Source organism: Cervus elaphus, chromosome 17, assembly GCF_910594005.1.
Source record: "Cervus elaphus chromosome 17, mCerEla1.1, whole genome shotgun sequence".
Lineage (NCBI taxonomy): Eukaryota > Metazoa > Chordata > Mammalia > Artiodactyla > Cervidae > Cervus > Cervus elaphus.
The window spans coordinates 9,313,662-9,336,900 of record NC_057831.1 but is presented as its reverse complement, the minus strand read 5'-3'; the positions used below and the strand labels follow the sequence as shown (position 1 = coordinate 9,336,900).

The 23,239-nt window shown below is 36.2% G+C and overlaps 1 protein-coding gene across 1 annotated transcript in view; it reads left to right on the top strand.

Moving 5' to 3' along the window:
* The window catches only part of METTL14 (methyltransferase 14, N6-adenosine-methyltransferase subunit), a 39,816-nt gene that overhangs the window by 14,858 nt on the left and 1,719 nt on the right, over positions 1 to 23,239 (top strand). Inside the window, exons 6-10 of the mRNA XM_043871125.1 lie at positions 5,550 to 5,640; positions 7,071 to 7,212; positions 11,108 to 11,200; positions 13,426 to 13,542; positions 14,924 to 15,134. Coding sequence (XP_043727060.1) covers positions 5,550 to 5,640; positions 7,071 to 7,212; positions 11,108 to 11,200; positions 13,426 to 13,542; positions 14,924 to 15,134 — 654 coding nt within the window. The remainder of the gene's footprint in view (positions 1 to 5,549; positions 5,641 to 7,070; positions 7,213 to 11,107; positions 11,201 to 13,425; positions 13,543 to 14,923; positions 15,135 to 23,239) is intronic.

The following is a 23,239-nucleotide window of genomic DNA, read 5'->3' as shown; positions in this document are numbered from 1 at the left end:
CACCCTCTTCCAAAGTTTGCCCAAGTCATGTCCATTGAATTAGTGATGCCATCCAACCATCATCCTCTTGCCCTCTTCTCCTGCTTTCAATCTTTCCCAGCATCAGGGTCTTTTCTAATGAGTCAGCTCTTTGCATCAGGTGGCCAAAGGATTGGAACTACAGCTTTAGCATCAGTCCTTCCAAAGAGTGTTCATGGTTGATTTCCTTTAAGATCTGATTTGGTTTGATCTCCTTGCTTTCCAAGGGACTTTCAAGAGTCTTCTCCAGCACCAGTTCAACAGCATCACTTCTTTGGTGTTCAGCCTTCTTTATGGTACAGTTTTCACATCCGTACATGACTACTGGAAAGATCGTAGCTTTGATTGACTATACGGACCTTTGTTGGCCAAGTGATGTCTTTGCTTTTTAACACACTGTCTAGGTTTGCTGTAGCTTTCCTGCCAAGAAGCCGTCGTCTTCCTTCCCTGCCAAGAAGCAGTTGTCTTCTAATTTTATGGCTGTAGTCACCATCCATGGTCATTTTAAAGCCCAAGAAAAGAAAATTTGTCATTGCTTTTCCCTTTCCCCCTTCTCTTTGCCCTGAAGTGACGGGAATGGATGTCATGAGCTTGGTTTTTTTAATGTTAAGTTTTAAGCCAGCTTTTTCACTCTCCTCTTTCACCCTCATCAAGAGGCTCTTCAGTTCCTCTTCATGCTCTGCCATTAGAATGGTATCATCTGCATATCTGAAGTTGTTGATATTTCTCCTGGCAATCTTGATTCCAGCTTGTAACTCATCCAGCCTAGTATTTCCATGATGTACTTTGTATATAAGTTAAATAAACAGGGTTGACAATACCAGCCTTCTCCTACTCCTTTCTCAATCCTGAATCAGTCAGTTGTTCCCTGTAGGGCTCTCACTGTTGCTTCTTGACCTGCATACAGGTTTCTCAGGAGATAGGTAATATGGTCTGATAGTCTCATCTCTTTAATCTTCCACAGTTTGTTATGATCCACACAGGTAAAGGCTTTAGCATAGTCAGTGAAACAGAGGTAGATGTTTTTCTGGAATTCCCTTGCTTGCTCTGTGATTCAGTGAAGGTTGGCAATGTGTTCTCTGGTTCCTCTGCCTTTTCTGAATGCAGCTTGCTTGTTGAACTTCTGGAAGTTCTTGGTTCACGTAATGCTGAAGCCTGCCTTGGAGGATTTTGAACATAGCCTTACTAGCATGGGAGATGAGTGCAGTTGTCCATTGGTTTGAACGTTCTTTAGTACTGACCTTCTTGGGAGTTACGATGAGGATTGATCTTTTCCAGTCCTGTGATCACTGCTGGATTCTCCAAATTTGCTGCCTTATTGAGTGCAGCGCTTTAATAACATCATCTTTTAGAATTTTAAATAGCTCTGCTGGAATTTCATCACCTCCACTAGCTTTATTGGCAGCAGTGCTTCCTAACACCCACTTGACTTCACACTCCAGGATGTCCGACTCTGAATGAGAGACTACACCATCGTGGTTATCCAGGTCATTAAGATCTTTTTTGTACAGTTCTTCTGTGTATTTTTTCCATCTTTTCTTGATCTCTTCTGCTTCAATTAGGTCTTTACTGTTTCTGTCCTTTATTGTGCCCATCTTTGGATGAAATGTTCCTTTGGTATTTCCAATTTTCTTGAAGAGATCTCTAGCCTTAGGCTTTCTGTTGTCCTCTATTTCTCTGTACTGTTCATTGAAGAAGACCTTCTGGTCTTGCTGTTTTCTGGAACTCTGCATTTAGTTGGGTGAACCTTTCCATTTCACCCATTCTCTTTGCTCCTCTCCTTTCCCCAGCTGTTTGTGAAGCCTCCTCAGGCAGCCACGTGCCTTCTTGCATTTTCTTCGTTGGGGTGCTGTTTGCTGCCTCCTGTACAGTGTTGTAGACCTCTGTCCATAGTTCTCCAGGCCCTCTGCTCACTGGATCTAATCATTTGAGTGTTTGTCACCTCCGCTGATATTCGTAGGGAATTTGATTTGAGTCTTACCTGACTGGCCTAGTAGTTGTCCCCGCTTTCTTTCTTTTAGGCTTGAATTTTGCTATGAGGAGCTGATGATCTGTGCCACAGTCAGCTCCAGGTCTTGTTTTTGTTGACTCTATACAGTTTCTCCATCTTCAGCTATGAAGAATGTAATCGATCTGATTTCAGTAGTGACCATTTGGTGATGTCCATGGGTAAAGTCATCTCTTGTGTTGTTATAAAAGGGTGTTTGCTCTGACAAGTGTATTTTCTTTGCAAAATTCTGTCAACCATTGCCCTGCTTCATTTTGTACTCCAAGGCCAAACTTGCCTGTTATTCCAAGTATCTCTTGAGTTCGTACTTTGCATTCCAGTCCCTTATGATGAATCAGTTCAGTCCAGTCACTCAGTCAGGTCTGACTGTTTGTGACCCCGTGGACTGCAGCACGCCAAGCTCCCCTGTCCTTTGCCAACTCCCCGAGCTTGCTCAAACTTTTGTCCATTTAGTCGGTGATGCCATCCAACCATCTTATCCCCTGTCGTCCCCTTCTCCTCCCACCTTCAATCTTTCCAGCATCAGGGTCTTTTCAAATGAGTCAGTTCTTCACAAGAGGTGGCCAAAGTATTGAAGTTTCAGCTTCAGCATCAGTCTTCCCAATGAATATTCAGGACTGATTTCCTTTAGGATTGATTGGTTTGACCTCCTTGCAGTCCAGGGGACTCTCAAGAGTCTTCTCCAACACCACAGTTCAGGAGCATCAATTCTCTGGCACTCGGCTTTCTTTGTGATGAATAGGACATCTTTTTTTGGTGTTCTAGAAGACTTCTAGGTCTTCATAGAACTGATTAGCTTCTTCAGCATTGGTGGTTGGGGCATAGACTGGATTACTGTGATGTAGAATAGTTTGCCTTGAAAACGAACTGAAATCGTTTTGTTATTTTTAAGGTTGCACCCAAGTACTGCATTTCAGACTCTTTTGTTGATTATAAAGATTACTCCATTTCTTCTAAGGGATTCTTTGTTTTTTTAATTTATTTTTTTTTATTGAAGGATAATTGCTTTACAGAATTTTGTTGTTTTCTCTCAAACCTCAATATAAATCAGCCATAGGTATACACATGTCCCCTCCCTTTTGAGCGTCCTTCCCATCTCCCTCCCAATCACATCCCTCTAGGTTAATACAGAGCCCCTGTTTGAGTTTCCTGAGCCATACAGCAAATTCCCCTTGCCTATCTGTTTTACGTATGGTAATGTAAATTTCCATGTTACTCTCTCCATACATCTCACCCTCTCCTCCCCTCCCACCATGTCCATAAGACTTCTCTGTCTGTTTCTCCTTTGCTGCCCTATAAGTAAATTCTTCAGTACCATTTTTCCAGATTCTGTGTTAGAATACAATATTTATCTTTCCCTTTCTGACTCACCTCACTCTGTATAATAGGGTCTACATTCATCCATCTCATCAGAACTGACTCAAATGCATTCCTTTTAATGGCTGAGTAATATTCCATTGTGCATATGTAGCACAAATTCTTTATCCATTCATCTGTCGCTGGGTATCTAGGTTGCTTCCCTTGGGGATTCTTGTCCACAGTAGTAGGTCCAATGATCATCTGAATTAATTTCACCCATTCCCATTCATTTTAGTTCATGGATTCCTGAGATGTCGATGTTTACTCTTGTCATCTCCTGCTTGACAATGTCCAATGTACCTTGATTCATGAATCTGACATTCCAGGTTCCTATGCAGTGCTATTCTTTAAAACACCCGATTTTACTTATATCACCAGACACATCCACAACTGAGTGTTGTTTCTGCTTTGGCCCAGCTGCTTCATTCTTTCTGGAGCTGTTAGTAGTTGTACTCCGCTCTTCCCCAGTAGCATATTGGACACCTTCCAACCTGAGTGGCTCATCTTTCAGTGTCACATCTTTTTGCCTTTTTATACAGTTCATGGAGTTCTCAAGGCTTGTATACTGGTGTGGTTTGCCATTCTCTCCTCCAGTGGATCACGTTTTGTCCAAACCCTCCACTATGACCCGTCTGTCTTGGGTGGCCCTTCACAGCATGGCTCATAGCTTCATTGAGTTATGCAAGCCCGTCGTTCGCCATGGCAAGGCAGTGATCCATGAAGGGGTCTTACTGCACATACACACGCCAAAACTGGAGGAACACAAACTTCTGAAGGTTATTAATATGTCTTACCTTGATTGTGGTTATGGTTTCACAGCTATGTGCATATGTTAAAACTCATCAGATTGCATCCATTAAATATAAGTTTATAAGGTTTTTGTTTATCAATTATACTTCAGTAAAGCTTTTTTTAAGGATATAAGTAATATAGCCAGATTTCATTATTGGCCTTTCTGCTTTTAAGACGTTTATTTCTCTGAGGCAAAGAAAATGTACGTAGGAAACTATTATGAATTGAGAAAAAGTTGTAGCTCTGTTTTGTAGGTGATTGAGAGCTGACTACTGTGATTGAAACCCGAATATAATAAAATCTTCAAACTTGTTTCATTTGAAATTTGATCTATAACCACTGATTAAGCACTGTTTACAAAATCTTTCATTTTTTTAATTTTTGATATTAGGGTTGTAAAAATGTACTTTTGGTTTTTAACGTAAGATGATTATGATTCTTGTAAGGCAGAATGATAAAGTAAAATAAAATCGTTTAGGAATCTTTGATATTCAAGGCCCTACTTACCCTTACAGTTGTTTAAACAGGCATTATGCTGTTTTCCCTGCAATCTCTTCTGAGGTTCAAAGATTTAAATATTTTTGAGGACATGGAAACAATGAGGCTCCTGCTTTTAACCTTTCTGGGACTTTGAGGTGTTTTTGAAGATCCTAAGCTTGAAAATATATATGAGGATTTGGTTTATAATATGTGGAGATGTGAGATCTTTAAAACTATAAATACTGATATAGGATATGTTCTTACAGAAAATGACTTGTCTTGGAGTTGGTAGTGCACTTTAGATAAGTAATCAGAGTGAGTGAGGTGAAAGCTAATTGACTAATAGGGACTCATTATCTCCCTGCCTAGATTTGTTCTGGGATTGTGTCCATAATTTAAGCCATTTAAGATCGTCAATAGTAAGGATAACAAATCTTCATTTTCTCTTCTGGATAACTGTCAAACTAAGGGAAAACTGAACAGTCACTAGATCTTTGGGAGAGTTGTTTTTTGTTGTTGGTGTTGTTTTTTAGTTAAAAAAAAAAAAAAAAGCATGAATAAAAAAAAATTTCTTTTCCTGAGAACAGAATGTCTAAACTTGATACTTTAAGCAGATTATGTAATGAGTTTGAAAAATTAAATGGTTAATTGACTTAAACCATCTGGCCTTTAAAACCCCTGGGTGTTTGCCTACATGTGAAATTAGGGTCATTAGGTATAAAATGTGTATATGAAGTATTTAAAAATACTCAGAACTAACTTTTTTTACAAAGGATGTGAGAATGATAAGTTGGTTGTGTCTTGTTTTGTTTTCCTGAGCAGGCTCATCACCTTTGAATTCACTGATACTCAATTGTATTGAAATTTGGAATTTACTATTTTTCCTCCCCAGGTTTGGCCGACAGATTTGAAGAATACCCTAAACTGCGGGAGCTCATCAGACTGAAGGATGAGTTAATAGCTAAATCCAACACTCCTCCTATGTAAGTGGAGTTTTTGTTCCCAACTCAGGCTTAAAATTTTTGTTCCCAACTCAGACTAATATTTTACATTTTGTAATGTAACCTTTCTGAAGTTTGAAAAAAATTCAGCACCTTTGAAAGGTTAACACACTCTTTCTTCTTTAATAGTGAAATGTATTAGTTTGAAAGTCTGGTACTGAGTACACAGTAGGTTGTCATTTTATTTGTTTTCAGTTTACTAGATAATTTAGAGTGTCTTTAAGTATTTTTTCTTAGAAAATCTTTTTTGTTGTATTCTTAACTATCTTTAAATGTTTTTAAATATATTTCCTTCGCAAAAATTACTTACTGAAGAAAGTTAGAAAACTTGAGAGAAAATAAGAAAATGAAAGTTAAATTATAACTTGGCATCTAGGGATACTATTCTTAACATTTTGGAATACAAAAATTCATTTTAACCTTTGCTAACAGAATAATGTTTCCTTCAAAAAATGTGTATAATCCTTAAAATTGGAGACTCTTTAGCTTACTTTGAACATTTTGTACATTTAACAGTTTGCTAAAATGTATACTATTATTAGAAAAACCACAGAGATGACTGAGTTTGTGAAAAAAATTTTAACAGGATATTATTTATCATATTTAGAAATATTTTACATTTAAAGTATCTTATGCATGCATGCATGCTAAGTTGCTTCAGTTGTGTCCAACTCTTTGCAACCCTATGGACTGTAGCCCTTCAGGCTCCTCTGTCCATGGGATTATGTGGGCAAGAATACTGGAGTGGGTTGCCATGCCCTCCTCCAGGGAATCTTCCCGACCCAGGGATTGAACCTGGGTCTTCTGCATTGCAGGTGAATTCTTAACCACTGAGCCACCGGGGAGGCCCCAAAGTGTTTTATATTTATATTTGAAATACCTTCATACTATGTAGAAATAACCATTAAATAAAGGCTAGTAGTAATTTATACTAAGTGGCTGGAAAGGACTGTTAATATAAACACTATTGCTAACAAACAAACTAGCAAAAGAAAATTATGTCTATCTTTAGAAACTTTTTTAGATGGAGGAATTTAAAACAATTTTTCTAAAGGACAATTGCAGGAAAAATAATGTGATATTCCTCGAAGTATTATGATGATAATGGAAAGGGACTCAGACAGTCACATCTCACATCTGAGTATGGATTTTCAGTATAAAAAATGAGAGAGGTTTATACTCAGGATATTCCTGTGGGATCATGGTTTTGCTTTGCAGTATGATTCTATCCATGTCCTCAGGAAGAACAGTGATAGATAGTTTTACTGTCTATACTGAGGAGAGAGATTCCTCCATAAAAAGGTATTTAGTTATTAGCTCATGATGACTTTGAAATAGTATTAGGAAATATTTAAGAAACTTTTTTTCATTACCATCTGTAATCTCTTACTTTTTATGCTTTAATCAAATAGGTACTTACAAGCAGATATAGAAGCCTTTGACATCAGAGAACTGACACCCAAATTTGATGTGATTCTTCTTGAACCACCTTTAGAAGAATATTACAGAGAGACTGGCATCACTGCTAATGAAAAATGCTGGACTTGGGATGATGTATGATGAAACTTTCTGCATTGTAATGAATTATTTATTTTTCAAATGAATATATCTTTATTTGATCAGAGAGTAATATTATAAATACTGTTTTAGGAATTATAAATATAGATTTATAGTATATATTATGGCTGAAAATCTAAGGTGCAGCAACAAACATTATAATATCTTTGGTCTTTCTTTTTGAGGCAGAAGTTGAGCAGGGAATAAGTAAGTTGTCTATAGAAGCCTTAAAATTCCAATCTTAAGAGTCCTTGAATGTATAGCTAGAAATAAGTCTAAAAACAGATTGAATGGTTGATAGCTTTCTGTATTTGGTTAGTTTCAGTGAATGTCAGAGTATTCACACACACATATATGTATTAGCATAATTTTTACTCTTTAAAGAATTTACAGTATAATAGATTTTAAAAATATATAATCTCAGTCTTATATAGTTACAGTAAAGTTCTGTTTTCCTAATTAAACAAACTGATAGCTTCAGTGAGTTACATAAAGTAATCTGTTTTTACTGGTCAGTAACAAAAATAGCAAATATATATTTATTGAGTACCACTCTGTACTAGGCAACTAGGTACTAGAGATTCAAAGATGAATGAGACTTAGTATTTGGCCTTAAGGAGCACAGAGGTGAATGGGATAAGCAGTGACCTAAACAGATAATTGCAGTATCATTTTGTTAGTTCAATAATAGAGGACTGCATAAGGTGATCTGAACAAAAACCTGATCAAGTTGAGGAAGCTGGGGGACATAAAGAGGAGGTGATGCGTGTACAGATTAGCTAGAATTAGCCGCTGAGAATGGGCAAGCTGAAGGAACAGCAAGAGCAGGAGGCAAAGAGATGAGAATGGAGGTCTGTATGTATGTTGATTGTGTTGAAACACAGATGGAGACTGTCTAGAGATGCTGTCTTCTTAGAAGCTTGGACTTTTATCGTGAAGGCATTAAGGAATCTTTGAAGGGCTTTAACCAGTTTAGTAAAATGGTCTAATTAGTGTGTGGAGAAGGATGGTCCAGAGAAAATGAAGACTGGAGAGGGAAGAGCAGGTAGCAGACTGTTGGAGTAGTCTGGTTAGGAGATAAAGGATCCCTGAATTAGGGTAATGGTAGTAAGGATAGAAAGGTGATAAATTCAGAAATGTTTTGTAGGTATTTCTTGTGAGATCTAGTGATTGGGATGAGGGAAAGAGGTAAGGATGCTTGGAAGTTTGAGACTTGGGATAAGTGCGTTCAGTTATCACCAGCTGAAAGTCAGTTTAAGGAGAGGAGCAGGGTTAGAGGGATTAGGATTATGCTGAATGTGTTGATTAGAGGTGTATGAGAGACATTCAAGTGAAGGTTGTAACAGGAGTATGCAACGTAACAGAAAGATCTGACCATCTCAAAAGACAGATTTTAAAGGGTTAGCATATTAAACCTATGAGAATAAATGAATGTATATTCATTTGAGATAGTATCTCAATTAGGATACAATGTGAATTTACAGTAAAGCCTCAGGGAACTTATATTTAAGAGGCAAATAGAAAAGATGTGAAAAGAATGGGTCACAGATGAATGAGGTGAATCAAGACAGTTTGAATGTCATGGAAGCCAAGGAAATAGAGAGCTTCCCTAGTTGAGGAGCATGTGATCAAAAGCGTTGAACACAGAAGAGAGGTAGGGAAAGCAGTGGACGGAAACTGTAAACTGCTATTTCACAGGAAGTTGCTTTGAATCCTTGCATATCCCCTTCTGAGTTAATAGTCATTACTATTGTTAGTATTCCTTACTCTTCAAGATATAACTTCAGTTTTTCTTCCTTGAAACTTTTCTTTTTAGCTTCAATACCTCTGTCACATTTATTTACATTTTTATTTTGCAAGTTTTTCCTGTCCTCTGATAAGTATAATCTGTGTTTATTGTTGAAACACAGAAATATATAGTATCCCCAAAATTTAAGGTTAAAGATGTAGTGCTGTTGATATTTAGGGCTGAGAGGTTTTCCAGATAGATTGCACAAATTAATATTTGTTCTGATGGTGTTTAAGAAATGTCTATTTTTCCTCATTAAAATTGATATAGAAAATAATCTTTTTCAATTTAGGCAAAAGAAACTTGAAAAATTAATCTTACTATGTCTATGATTAGTAGTTAGGTTGAACTTTATTTTCTCTGGCCCATCTCTAAGATTTGGTCAGTGAAATCCAAGAGTTTAAATTTTATATGATAAACTAATAGAGTTTTTGAAATAAAGAAATTCCATTTTATATGCATATTGAAAAGTTTGTCTGGAGCCCTAAGAACTCTAAGCTTTAGAACTTAACCTTTATGTAGTAATGACCTAAAGAAAGTGCCAATAGCTAAATATAAATTAAAAAAGTGTTTGAGTTTCTCAGGTATTCTTTTTCATGTTAAAGTCAGTAGAGGTCAGTGTGTTTTAGTTAAGAATATAAGCACTTACTTAAAATACCAATATTTAGTATTTATAATTGTAACATCAAGAGTTATTTGCTTAATGTTCTTCACTGGGTGCCATCACTTACCTTAGCTATGCCATGTATAATATGTGTGTAGGAATGTGTGTAGGAATATATGTGTGTGTGCATATTAATGTTTATTCATATTCTTATGAGACTATTAGATCAGGCGTTATATCAAGACAAAGTTGGAAGTGTAAAACTGAATAGGTTTATGCCTATTGTAGTTTATTTTCACTATCACCCTCAAATAATGTTTCTTTTACTTAGATAAGTTGTAGGTGATGCAGTTATGATGCATTCAGGTAAAAATTAAGGAACTTCCCTTGTAGTCCAGTGGTTAGGACTCTGTACTTCCTCTGTGGGGAATGTGGGTTCCATCCTTGGTTGGGAAAGTTCCACAAGTCCGTGAGGTGTGGTCAAAGAAAAAAATAAAGGAAAAAAAAATTTTTCTAAGTTAAACTTTTCTTAATACATCTAACTAATAAGTATTAGCTTGAGCCATGGTCTGTGAAACTTGTTAGCTGTAATAGGAAGCAGTAGAATAAGAATACCATATTAAATGATTGCTTTTGTAGTCATTTATACACATTTATGGTAGTCCCCAAATTTAGAGGTTTAATTATTAAAGAACTTTTTTTTTAATTGTCATACTCAACACATACAAAGCCAACAATTATAGCCTATTTTTTTTTTACATTTCAGACCGAGTGATCATTACAATGAAATGTGTATATTGATTTATTTTATTTAGAACTGTTCTACTGGAAACCATGTCCTCCACAAACATTTGTAGTTATGTTTTATTTTAAGTTTGCCCCTAACTTTGGGGTAATTTAATCCTTTTCCTTTTCAGTTTCTTTTTCTGTAAGTGGTAACAGGTTGCTCTAAAGCTATACCTTATAAAATTCCATAATTCTATAAATATGGTTTTCTATAAACTTTTCATATAAAATCAAGTGTATGTATGTGCATGTGTTCATCTGTGTTGTATTAATACAGGGAGAAAAAAACCCTTAAGAACAAGCTTTAAGGATAAAATTTATTTTCCATTGTATTTCCTAATGAAAATTAGTACATTTAAAGAGCACATATACTATAAGTGAAAAGGAAAGTGAAGTTGCTCAGTCGTGTCCGACTCGTTACGACCCCATGCACTGCAGCCTACCAGGCTCCTCCATCCATGGGATTTTCCAGGCAAGGGTACTGGAGTGGGTTGCCATTTCCTTCTCCAGGGGATCTTCCTGACCCAGGGATCGAACCCAGGTCTCCCACATTGCAAGCAGACATTTTACCATCTGAGCCACCAGTTAAGCATATATTATAAGTATATAAACATATACTATAAGTCCTGATAAATCTCAGTGCTTGTTCTTTTGGATTTAGAATGAGTGGGAAACAAGATGCTTCTCTGCTATACTGTTTTGGCTTCTTCCAGATTATGAAGTTAGAAATCGATGAGATTGCAGCGCCTCGATCATTTATTTTCCTCTGGTGTGGTTCTGGGGAAGGATTGGACCTTGGAAGAGTGGTAAGATGGCGTTTTTTTTAAGTGTTTTTTTAAAATTCATAAGAAACAAATAACAATATGTTGTGTAAGAAATTTGAAGATTAATGTTAAATTGTTCTTCATTTCTTACATAGTACTCAAATATTCAGAAAGAAAAACTGTTTTAAAAAGAATATGTAAAAAATTTTAAAAATTAAAAAAAAATAAAAAGAATATGTAAAAGACAGTACCCCTTAGTCAGTTAACTAGCTTTTACGATAAAAAATCAAACTACAATTTACTACAACTGCAAGAAGAGAACAGTTTAGAGATTTGAAATTGAATTGCAGCTCAAAAACGGGAGGCTTACTGTTGTATACTGTCCATTATTAGTAGCTAAAATGTATTCTTCTGAGTAGTCTTAACTCATGAATTCCAAGTGGAAGCCAAATCGAGTTGGATAAATAACACAGCATCTAGAACACATAGTTTGAAGGGATGAGTGAGAGTGAGAAAGAAGTTTATCATCTCAGTTTATTTTAGGTACCTTATGTTTATCATGTTCAGAACTTTCTTTGTTTTTTTTGGTTGGAGTATTTTGAATTTCTAAGTGGAAACCAAATAATGAAAGCTTTTTCTTTTTAATACTGGTAGCTTTGTGGCTAGTTTTGGTCTCAGATCTGCTGTCCAGCTGTGAAACTTTGTGTAAAGAGGTATTTACTCTTGTGTGCTTCAGTTTCCTCACTTGTTATGGGATAATGTTTACATTTTTAGGACATTATTAATACTTGATATACTACCAAGATCTCATTTAATCCTGGTAATTTTAGGAGGTGTCCATTTGACAGGTAAAGAATTTAAGTAGGATTATATTGAGATAAATTTGTGCTCAAATCCTGAAATTCTGCAGTTGCTTTGTAGTTTTTGTATAAATAGCAAGTTTGAGATCGTTGGATCACATCATTGTTTCCATCTTTTATTAACTCCATGGTAAGACTATAACTGTATACTGGGAATCTGTTTTATTGCTGGCATCTCCCTAAGATGCTGTAAAAAAAAAAACAAAATAGAAACACACCGTATGTTTTTATGGGTGTATTGGTATATTTTATAGGTATATTACCCTTGTTAGATCAAATGTCTAGCTTTGGGCTTTTCTCCTACCCCTCAAATTAGCTTGAAATTGACTAGGAGGCTTTATCTTACTTGTTTATGCAGCAGTTTGTCATACTAGTGAAAGCAGATTTTGGCCCCAAATAATTACAAAAATAATACAGCATGAGGAATACTCATGAACTTGTGGTAAGTTGATTAGGGCATGTTGGATTTAGGCCCTTGTGATACTTCATGAATATCCAGTGCTAAACAAATATTTGGCAACAGGAACAGATAGTGATTGTGATTTTTGAGATTTTAAGTTAAAAATCTAAGTTCCATTTTGAGGTGTATCTCAGTTTATACAGTGAAAAGTACATATGTTTTATGCTCCACTGTGTCTTTATTTGTACTTGATCATAGTGCCAACAGTATTGCACTGCACAATTTATTTAATTCCTCCTACTTTGCTCTTAGTCAATTAGGGGTAAGGACTGCATCCTACTCAAGTTTTTAATCCCAGCAGCTAGCAAACACCTACATATGGTAGGGCTCAAAATGCTACTCTGGGTACTCACTTAGCTGGTATTTGTTATATGTTCATATATGACAGATTCTAAGACACTAAGATTCAAAACTCTCTATTGTCTAAGTTACATAAAGCTGAAAGTAAAGTTTTATCCTATAAAGAAATATACAGACAATTGTAAGTCTTTGGATTTTTGAGGTTTAGTATTAAATATATAAAAATAACATTTTACAAGACTCATTTGAAAGGAAGTTACTGATTAGAACTTCTCAACAGTTTTTAGCTTTATCAGAGGATAGAAAATTGAGGTGGCAAGAACAGTTACCTTTTGAATTATTTTTTGATTTAATAGGGGCTGATTATTCTCTTATTTAAAGCTCACTTTCTATTGATGACAGTGGAAGGTAGTATAAAGAATTGGACTATTATATAGTCTTTTACATGTTTTGATTTTATATGTTTTTATAATGGCTGTATATTTAAAGACAAGTATTTCTTTTTTTCTGTTTCTACAGTAATACAAAATTACTATGCCATCTTGGAATTTAGTGTCTCAAACCTCTAGGAAGTTTTTAATGCTGGTTGGTTAAGTATTGTTTATTTCTTTTAGCTAAGGATTTTTTAAAAATTCTCTTATTTCTAGTGTTTACGCAAGTGGGGTTACAGAAGATGTGAAGATATTTGTTGGATTAAAACCAATAAAAACAATCCTGGGAAGACTAAGACTTTAGATCCAAAGGCCGTCTTCCAGAGAACAAAGGTATTGTCTTTACTGTTTTCTTTTCTATATTTTAATTATTTTCTCTCAAGCTTTTCCAGATGACTCCATGCTGTTTAATTCATTTTGGTGGAAGGGTTCTCTCAGACTTGCACAGATAGCATTGAGCATTAAAGTAACAAAGCCAAGTTCATTTTAAAAACTTTATTCACTCAGAGAAGCCTGTGCTGTGCTGGAGAAGGTAATATGTATTCCCGTATATCCTATACTACTGTAATTCTCAGTCAGATACGGGCTTTTGGTACTTCTGACCCCCATATTTTTTCCTTTCTCTAGACTCAGAAAAAAGAAATGGCAGCAAGACTCAATAGCTGGCCAGCTGAGATGAATATTTCTCTCCTCTTCCCTTTTTTCTGGGCTTCCCTGATAGCTTGGTTGGTAAACAATCCGCCTGCAATGCAGGAGACCCCAGTTTGATTCCTGGGTTAGGAAGATCCCCTGGAGAAGGGATAGGCTACCCAGTCTAGTATACTTGGCTTCTCTGGTGGCTCAGCTGGTAAAGAATCCATCCGCAATGCCAGAGACCCTAGTTCGATCCTGAGTTGGGAAGATCCCCTGGAGAAGGGAAAGGCTACCCACTCCAGTATTTTGGCCTGGAGAATTCCATGGACAGAGCAACTTTCACTTTACCTTCTTTTTTCTGCATAAGAACCTGAACAAGAACCCCTGAGAACCTCTAATTCGTAGGACTGCCCTCCTAGTTATCAGGGTTTAACAGTTTGTCCTCCAGTCTTTCATTCTTCTGGGAGCTTCATGGGGAGGGTCTTTTTGAAGTCTTTCTTGGGCTAGAAATTCTTTTTGAAGGAAATCCAAGCCATCCATTGGTTCATGGAGTCAAGTGAGATTAAATTTATTTAAACTATACCCTGTTGTCCAGATTAAATAGAGGTCAAACAATAAACAACAAAAAAGGAAATTGTTTGACTTTCACATTTATGTATGTTGAGTATTTTAAGTTTGTATCCTTGCTTAAAGTCTTTCCTCCATTTGAAAAGGCTTATACCTTGTGTATAGATTTGCTCTTGGATCATGCAAGGCCCAATATAACATCAGATTCTGAAGTCAAGTCCCATGTTTCCATAACTTCTGGAAACAAGTTACTATCAAGAGTTGCAGAAGAAAAGATCCCACAGTCGTTGACTCAGTTATCTAAAATGTGACAGCCCTGAGTTTAATGTCTAGCTTCCCTGCCAATCTTCGGAGGTCCAGAGATCCAGGTTTTTCCTATTGTGTTTTTGCCCATAGAACTATATCCCAAAGATTCAGAGAAATGAGTATTGTTTTGGAATTTGAAATGTAAAATGTTGTGCAATATGACTGTTTATGAGAAGAGATTAATTGGCCTGTTTTTATTGTTACTTAGGAACACTGCCTTATGGGGATCAAAGGAACTGTTAAGCGTAGCACAGATGGGGACTTCATTCATGCTAATGTTGACATTGACTTGATTATCACAGAAGAACCTGAAATTGGCAATATAGAAAAGCCTGTAGAAATTTTTCATATAATTGAACATTTTTGTCTTGGTAGAAGACGCCTTCATCTGTTTGGAAGAGATAGTACAATTCGACCAGGTAAGATCTCAGCAGGGGGGAGTGTTGATAGTTCCTTGAGATATAGATGTTAAGAAAGAGTACACAGTGCTTTGTAAAATAAAATGCTTATGACACATTTGACCCTTCTTCTTGCTGTATTTCAAGTATACTCAGTCTTGTCTCAGTACTCTTTCATGGCCCTCTTTCCTATCATTCTGATCCTGACAGACCTTTTCTCACAACACTGTCTAGATTAGCCAGCTTCACAGTACTATCCAGTCCTCCCACCACTCTTTCCCTCATAGCACTATTATTATCTGAATTATAAAATCGTTTGGACATGTTTATAGTCAGTCTCTTTCGCATTTCAGTCTCATGGAAAGCGAAGACTGTCTTATTTTCTTCTTTGACCCAGCATTTAGGTTATTAAATAAATACTGTGTTGAAGAAATGCATAATGGACATTTGGTCCTGTCCAAAACGTCTGTAAGACATTTGGTCCACACCAAAAGGCTCCTGATATTTGGCCCTGTCCAAAATTATTTGGCAGGGACCAGATTTGCTCAGGTTTCAAGGACCTTTTGGCGTGAACAAAATGTCTTACTTTTTAGATGGCACTAAATGTCTGCTAACCAAATGATCCTGTAGAAAATAACCATACATTTGTGAAATATATGATATATCCCAGCTTTATTAGTACTTGACTTGTCTCCTTACATATATCATGATACTGTTTTATCAAAACTTTAACTTTTTTTACTAAATCTGTATAATGTGAATTTACAATTTTGAAAAAAATGAGTAGAAAATAATTAAGCTATTATAGACTGGAATTTTTTTTCAGAGGGCACAGCTTTTGTTTACAAAGTATTGTTGAAGTAATTCTACATTCCATTTCTTTTACTTCTCGGAAAATATAAAAGTTACTTTTAAGGACGTTGCATCATTCAATCACAGTATATGAAATCAACCTGTTTGGTTTTACCATGCTAGAAATGTTGTTTAAAGCTGAAAGGAGCCAGGATCTTATTTGTTTTAAATAGTCTACATTTTATACAAAGTAAAAGTTGAAGAAGGTACAGTGGAATAATTGGCCTTCAAAGTACCTATGAATTTAGGAGAAACTCTGATGTTCGTTCTAAAAAAAGTAACCCTTAAAGTTGCGGTAGGTGGGTAGGTATAACGGGATCCATCTTCCTTGCCTCCACCCCAGACTCGTCAGCTGGTCTCTGTGGATGTGCTTTAGTGAACACGCTTAGAAATATCTTCGTTTGTAGAAACTGGTCTTGAATTTCATAAAGTTCTGTAAAATGATAAAGAGAAAAATAAAAGTGCATTCTCTTTACAAAGAAATATTTTGCGTGGGAAATGTTTTTTTCTCTGTGGCTTAGGATTAGAGAAAATGTTTTCTGTATTTAAAAGTTAAATGGTGTTTCTCTTGGCAGTTTGTTATTCAGAATTGCGTTGCTGAAGTTATCATTTGTCATTGCTTTTTGGCTTAATATTGTGGTCAAATAATATGTATCATAAAATATCACTAATTTATAATTTGCTTTGACTGAATTTAGATGACTGTCCAATTCAGATGAAAGTCTGATGGAAAGTAATGTAAATTTTTTGTTGTTGATTGTAGTATTTGTTGTATGCTGTTCTGTCAGCCATGTCTTTACTGATTTTGTTTAACTATTTATTCTATGAGAAAGGTATGTTTAAATCTATTAAGATTATGGGTTTGTGGTTCTGTTTAGTTGTCAGTTTTGAATTTATGTCTATTCGAGATCATTAGGTGTATTTAAAATGTTGGACTTTTATGCCTTCCTAGTAGGTTGATGCTCTTAATATTAAGAAATGTCCTTCTTAATCCAGTTTCTTAACTTTAAATCCTACTTCATCTAACATTACAGTGATTCCAGTTTTTTTTTTGGTTTGTGTTTGCTTTGCATATTTTTCCATGCTTTATTTTCAGTCTTCCATATCCTTTAATATATCTCTTGTGATCAAACACAGAGGTAGTTTTCATTAAATAGGTAGATTTAATCTTTATCTTTGAATTGGGGTTTTTTAAAATAATTGATTGTTCCCTTTCCCATGTTTGGTTTTTTTGTTTTTGTTTTTGGCTGAGAGACATAGGATCTCAGTTCTGCAACCAGGAATTTATCCCATGCCCCTTGCTTTGGAAGTGTGGAATCCTGACCACTGGACCACCAGGGAAGTCCCTTAATTGAATTGTTTGGTGGTGGTGGTGGTGGTTTAGTCTCTAAGTCGTGTCCAACTCTTGCGACTCCATGAACCATGAGCCTGCAAGGCTTCTCTGTCCATGGGATTCTCCAGGCAAGAATACTGGAGTGGGTTGCCGTTTCCTTCTCCAGAGGATCTTCCCAACACAAGGATTAAACCCTGGCCTCCTACATTGCAGGCAGATTCTTGACCAATTGAGCTACAAGTCAAGTCTATATTTAATGTAATTTCTTTTTAAAAAATATTTCTTTTTATTTATTCTTGGCTGAGCTGGGTCTTTGTTGCTACACAGACTTCTCAGCTAGCAGGGTCTACTCTAGTAATGGTGCACAAGGTTCTCATTTGAGTGGATTTTCTTGTGAAATAGAGGCTCTAGGACACGAGAACTTCAGTAGTTCTGGCACATGGCCTCAGTAGTTGGAGTTTCTAGAATACAGGCTCAGTAATTGCAAATGGGCTTAGTTGTCCTGCAGCATGTATAATCTTCCAGGATCAAGGGCAAATCTGTGTCTCCTGCATTGGCGTGGGGTTTCTTTACCACTGAGCCACTAGGATAACCTTTAATGTAGTTTCTGATATTTGTGGTTGTTCAGTCGCTCAATCGTGTCCAACTATTTGCGACCCCATGGACTGCAGCACCCCAGGCTTCCCTTCCCTGTCCTTCACCATTTCTGGAGTTTGCGCAAACTCAAGCCCATTGAGTTGGTGATGCCATCGAACCGTGTCATTGTCTGTCATCCGCTTCTCCTCCTGCCTTCAATCTTTCCCAGCATCAGGGCCTTTTCCAGTGAGTTGGCTCTTTGCATCAAGTGGCTGAGGTATTGGAGCTTCAATTTCAGCATCAGTTCTTCTAAATTATGGTTTATTTCTTTTAGAATTGACTGATTTGATCTCCTTGCTGTCCAAGGGACTCTCAAGAGTCTTCTCCAGCACCACAGTTCAAAAGCATGAATTCTCTGGCACTCAGCTTTGTTTATGGTCCAACTCTTAACATCTGTATGTGACTACTGGAAAAACCATACCTTTGATTATACGGACCTTTGTCGGCAAAGTGATGTCTCTGCTTTTTAATATGCTGTCTAGGTTTGTCATAGCTTTTCTTCCAAGGAACAAGTGTCTTTAAATTTCATGGCTGTAGTCATCATCCATAGTGATTTTGGAGACAGAAAATAAAGTCTGTCACTGTTTCCATTGTTTCCCCATCTATTTGGCATGAAGTGATGGGACTGGATGCCATGATCTTAGTTTTTTGAATATTGAGTTTTAAGCCAGTTTTTTCACTCTCCTCTTTCACTTTCATCAAGAGTATCTTTAGTTCCTCTTCACTTTCTGCCCTTAGGATGGAGTCAATTTGCATATCTGAGGTATCGATATTTCTCCTGGCAGTCTTGATTCCCACTTGTTCTTCATCCAGCCCAGCATTTCTCATGATATATTCTGCATATAAGTTAAATAAGCAGGATGACAATATTCAGCCTTGACATAGTCATTTCCCAGTTTTGATCCAGTCTGTTGTTCCATGTCCAGTTCTAACTGTTGCTACTTAACCTGCAGACAGGTTCCTCAGGAGGCCAGTAAGGTGGTCTGGTATCCCATCTCTTAAGAATTTTCCACAGTTTGTTGTGATCCACACAGTAAAGACTGTGTTGTTACTGAAGCAGAAGTAGATGTTTTTCTGGAACTCTCTTGCTTTTTCTATGATCCAATAGATGTTGGCAGTGTGATCTCTGGTTCCTCTTCCTTTCCTAAATTTAGTTTGTACATCTGGAAGTTCTTGGTTCACATACTGTTGAAGCCTTGCTTGAAGGATTTTGAGTGTTACTTTGCTTACATGTGAAATGAGTACAATTGTGTGGTAGTTTGAACATTCTTCGGCGTTGCCCTTCTTTGGGATTGGAATGAAAACTGAGCTTTTCCAGTCCTGTGGCCGCTGCTGAGTTTTCCATCTTTGCTGGCATATTGAGTGCAGCACTTTCACAGCATCACTTTTTAGAATTTGAAATAGCTCAGCTGGAATTCTGTCACCTCCACTAGCTTGGTTCGTATTAATGCTTCCTAAGGCCCACTTGTCTTCACACTCTAGGAGGTCTGGTTCTAGCTGAGTGATCACACCATTGTGTTTATCCAAGTCATTAAGACCTTTTTTGTACAGTTCTTCAGTGTATTCTCGCCACTTCTTATATCTCTTCTGCTTCTATAAGGTCCATACTGTTTCTTTCCTTTATTGTGCCCATCTTGGCATGAAATGTTCCTTTGGTATCTCAGATTTTCTTGACGAGATCTCTAGTCTTTCTCATTCTATTTTCCTCTATTTCTTTGCATTGTTCACTTAAGAAGGCCTTATCCCTCCTTGGAACTTATCCCCCCTCTGGAACTCTGCATTCAGATGGGTGTATCTTTCCTTTTCTCCTTAGCCTTTTGCTTCTCTTCTTTTCTTAGCTATTTGTAAGACCTCCTCAGACAACCATTTTGCCTTGTTGCATTTCTTTTTCTTAGGAATGGTTTTGATCACCACCTCTTATACAGTGTCAGGAACCTCTGTCCATATTCTTCAGTCACTCCATCAGATCTGATCCTTTAAACGTATTTGTCACTTCCACTGTATAATCATAATGGATTTGATTTAGGTCATACATGAATGGCCTAGTGGTTTCCCTACTTTCTTCAATTTAAGTGTGAATTTTGCAATAAAGAGTCCATGATATGAGTCACAGTCAGCTCCCCATCTTGTTTTTGCTGACTGTATAGAGCTTTTCCATCTTTGGCTACAAAGAATATAATCCATCTGATTTCAGTATTGACCATCTGGTGACATCCATGCATACAGTTGTCTCGTGTTGTTGGAAGAGGGTGTTTGAAGGGAAGGTGACCACCTTACTGTTCGCTTTACATTGGTACCACCTGTTCTGTGTCCCCTTTTCTCTCATTTCTTTTGGATTAAGTATTCTTACATTATTCAGTGTTTCTTTTTTATTAACTTGTTAAATATTCTTTTATTGTTCCTTCACTGGTTTTCTTGGAAATTGCAGCTTGTACCCTTGAATTATTAAATTCTAAAGTAAAATAGCGTATTGGTTTTTTTAAAGGGTAGGAATGCTATGGTTATGCCTCATAGTTTCTTTAGTCTTTTAAAACCAGTTTTTCTCAATATATATATATATATAGTCATGCCTGAGTTATTACACCCTTACTAGATAGACAGCTACAGAATGAACTTTGAGTTGTTGAGACTTCTGCTGTACACATACATGAACATCTTGTTTGGAGGTTTAGTAGATGATTTTACTCTTTTATCAAAGTAAAATATTTTGGCAACAGAGCTTGTGGCAAGCAAATATTTCCTCTTCACTGGCTTAAAAGAAAGTAACAACTAGATGCTCAGCTGGAATTGTGTGTTTTTCAGAAAGTGTAGATGTCCATAGATGCTGAATATTAAGATTATGGCTGTAGTGTTTGAGGAAATAAGGAACAGATTTTTATCTTCCATCATTAACCTTTGTACCCAAAAACAGCTCTTGAATCTGGAAACAATCTTCAGTGGGAACTGCTATTTAAAGGAAGTAGAAAACTTTAAAGAAAAAGCAAAGCTATTTAAACAATAAAAGGGAACATCAAACAGATGGTAATCTTTTAATAATTGAAAAGTCAGTGTAACAACATTAAAGAAAATTTTTAAGAGGAAAAAAGATTCAACCTCACTACTTCCAAGAAGTATTTTTTTGCATAATACTTTCCAGTCCTCTTGTGCATACAAATTTTTACATAACTGTGTCATTCATCATTTTATATTTTTCTCAATATTATGTCAAAATATTTGTCAAAATATACGTCAAAATTATTTCTACATTTAAATAATTAGTTATAATGCTTTTAACGGCTTTATAGCATTATTTTAAGTTTTTTTTTAATGTGAGTGGAAGAACCTAAGGAGTAGAGAGAGTAGATAATTGTTAAGTATAGCTGTAGATACAAGCATAAACAGCAACTGAAGTAAAAATACAAATTTTGGTGCCAGTTTGTATTTATAATATTCTATAACTATAACATCATGGGAATTTTCTCCATTCATTTAGCTGTGGCCACTCTACCCACTTTATATTATACATTATATCTTTGATACCCTTCTATCTATATCTATACCAGTTGCACAAAGTCTTAGAGGTTCAGATTTTATTTTTTGCTTGTAAACTACTATCTGATTCTTTATCTTTGCCCATTCTTGCAAAAATTATTTTAGTATTAAGAAGGAATATCCACTTGGGAAAATTATGTAGTAGGAAGTTAACCATGTAAATAATAATAGGAGCAATTGAGAGAAGTCTGTTCAAGAGGCTATAATTTATTTGGGTCAAATCCTCAAATACACTTCTTCCTCAAGGAGGTAGTCTAAGGTATATAACACATACCAAAGGAATACTCTTTATTACTGCTTTAAAAGTTTAAAAATTGCTATATATATCATACTCGCTGAAGCCAGGCTAATTTAAGCTTACTTGGTTCTTAGAAATAAAGGATTAGAAATTTTAATAGAACTCTGTTGCAGTGAAGAATTTGTGAGTGGGAAGCAGCGTCCCTTGCAGTTTACTTTGTAAAGGTTTACATGTCTTATTTATGTAGGGCAATATAGCATGAAAGAGACAATATTAACTATTTTTATTAAATCTTCGAATTTTTTCTTACCTCTTGCTTGTGCGTTGTGTTCCACAGCACCATATATATAGCAGAAAATAAACCAAAAGCAAGTAGAAGTCTCATAGGTTCAGTTGTCAGTGAGACCACATAGGTGTGCAGTGTATTCTTTCATCTGACTTTTACCAGGGTGTCTACTTGATGAGACATGAAAGGCATCATACGGTTTTATCTGTTACTTTTCTCCAGATATTACAGATCTTATCTGTGTACTGTTAGATGATTTAAATGATGAACACAGTGTTGTACAAAAAAGGCTACTACATTTTAGAATGTGATCTTAGTCAAATATTTTGCATTTTATCATGGACCTAATAGTCTAAGAAATAATCTTGATAAGGCATAAATAGTGTGAGATTGATTTTTCAGGTGAAGAACCTCATTCTTAGAGATTCCTCGGCCTGCCCCAGTGATGAGGAATCAGCACGTGGAGGGAGCCTCGGAGCACGAGGTCTCCATCAGGCATTTACAGTTAATCTGCAGTTCTTCCTGCTGCAGATACAAGGCGACCGAACAGAAACCACCCTTATGAAGAAAACTGTCTAGCAGTGAAGTTGACAAAAATACCTTTTTACCTATAGAAATATAATATGTAATGGAAATTCAGAAAGATAATTCATTTCATTAAGATACATGTTTAAGGTGGATGTTGAAGGATGGAATTTTCACTAGGTTGACAGGATAGAGAAAATTATAGGCACAAGGTGGATATCCGTGTGCAAACAGTTAACTAGTGGTTCATTGTTTCAGCAGTGCGATTAGAAAGCTAGTTCAGACCTCATTGTATAAGACTTTCGATTCCATATTTCTGAATTCTGGCTTAGTGGAAAGCCCAGAAGGTTGTACAGAGAAGGAATGTGGTTTTAGCTTTACTTTAGGCTTTCCACTTTTAGAGGGAGGAGAGACTGAGAAAGCATTACAGCATACATGTATGTCTGTTATATGTGTAGGGGACAAAACTAGTAGAAAAATAAAAACTCTTAAGGGTGGGAGTAGAAATGGAAAGATGGTAACAAATAGGAGCAACATGGTAATAGGTTGAATTTCTAAGACCTGTCAGCTGGGTTAATGTGGTTGGAAGAAAAGAAGCAAAAGTTAGTTCCAGGATGTTAGTCAGAAAACTGGAACCATTTCTACAAGTAGGAAGGTGATATAAAATTTAATAAATTTTCACTAAGCAGAATTCAGTGTGGTGTCCAATATTTTCTAAATCCTAT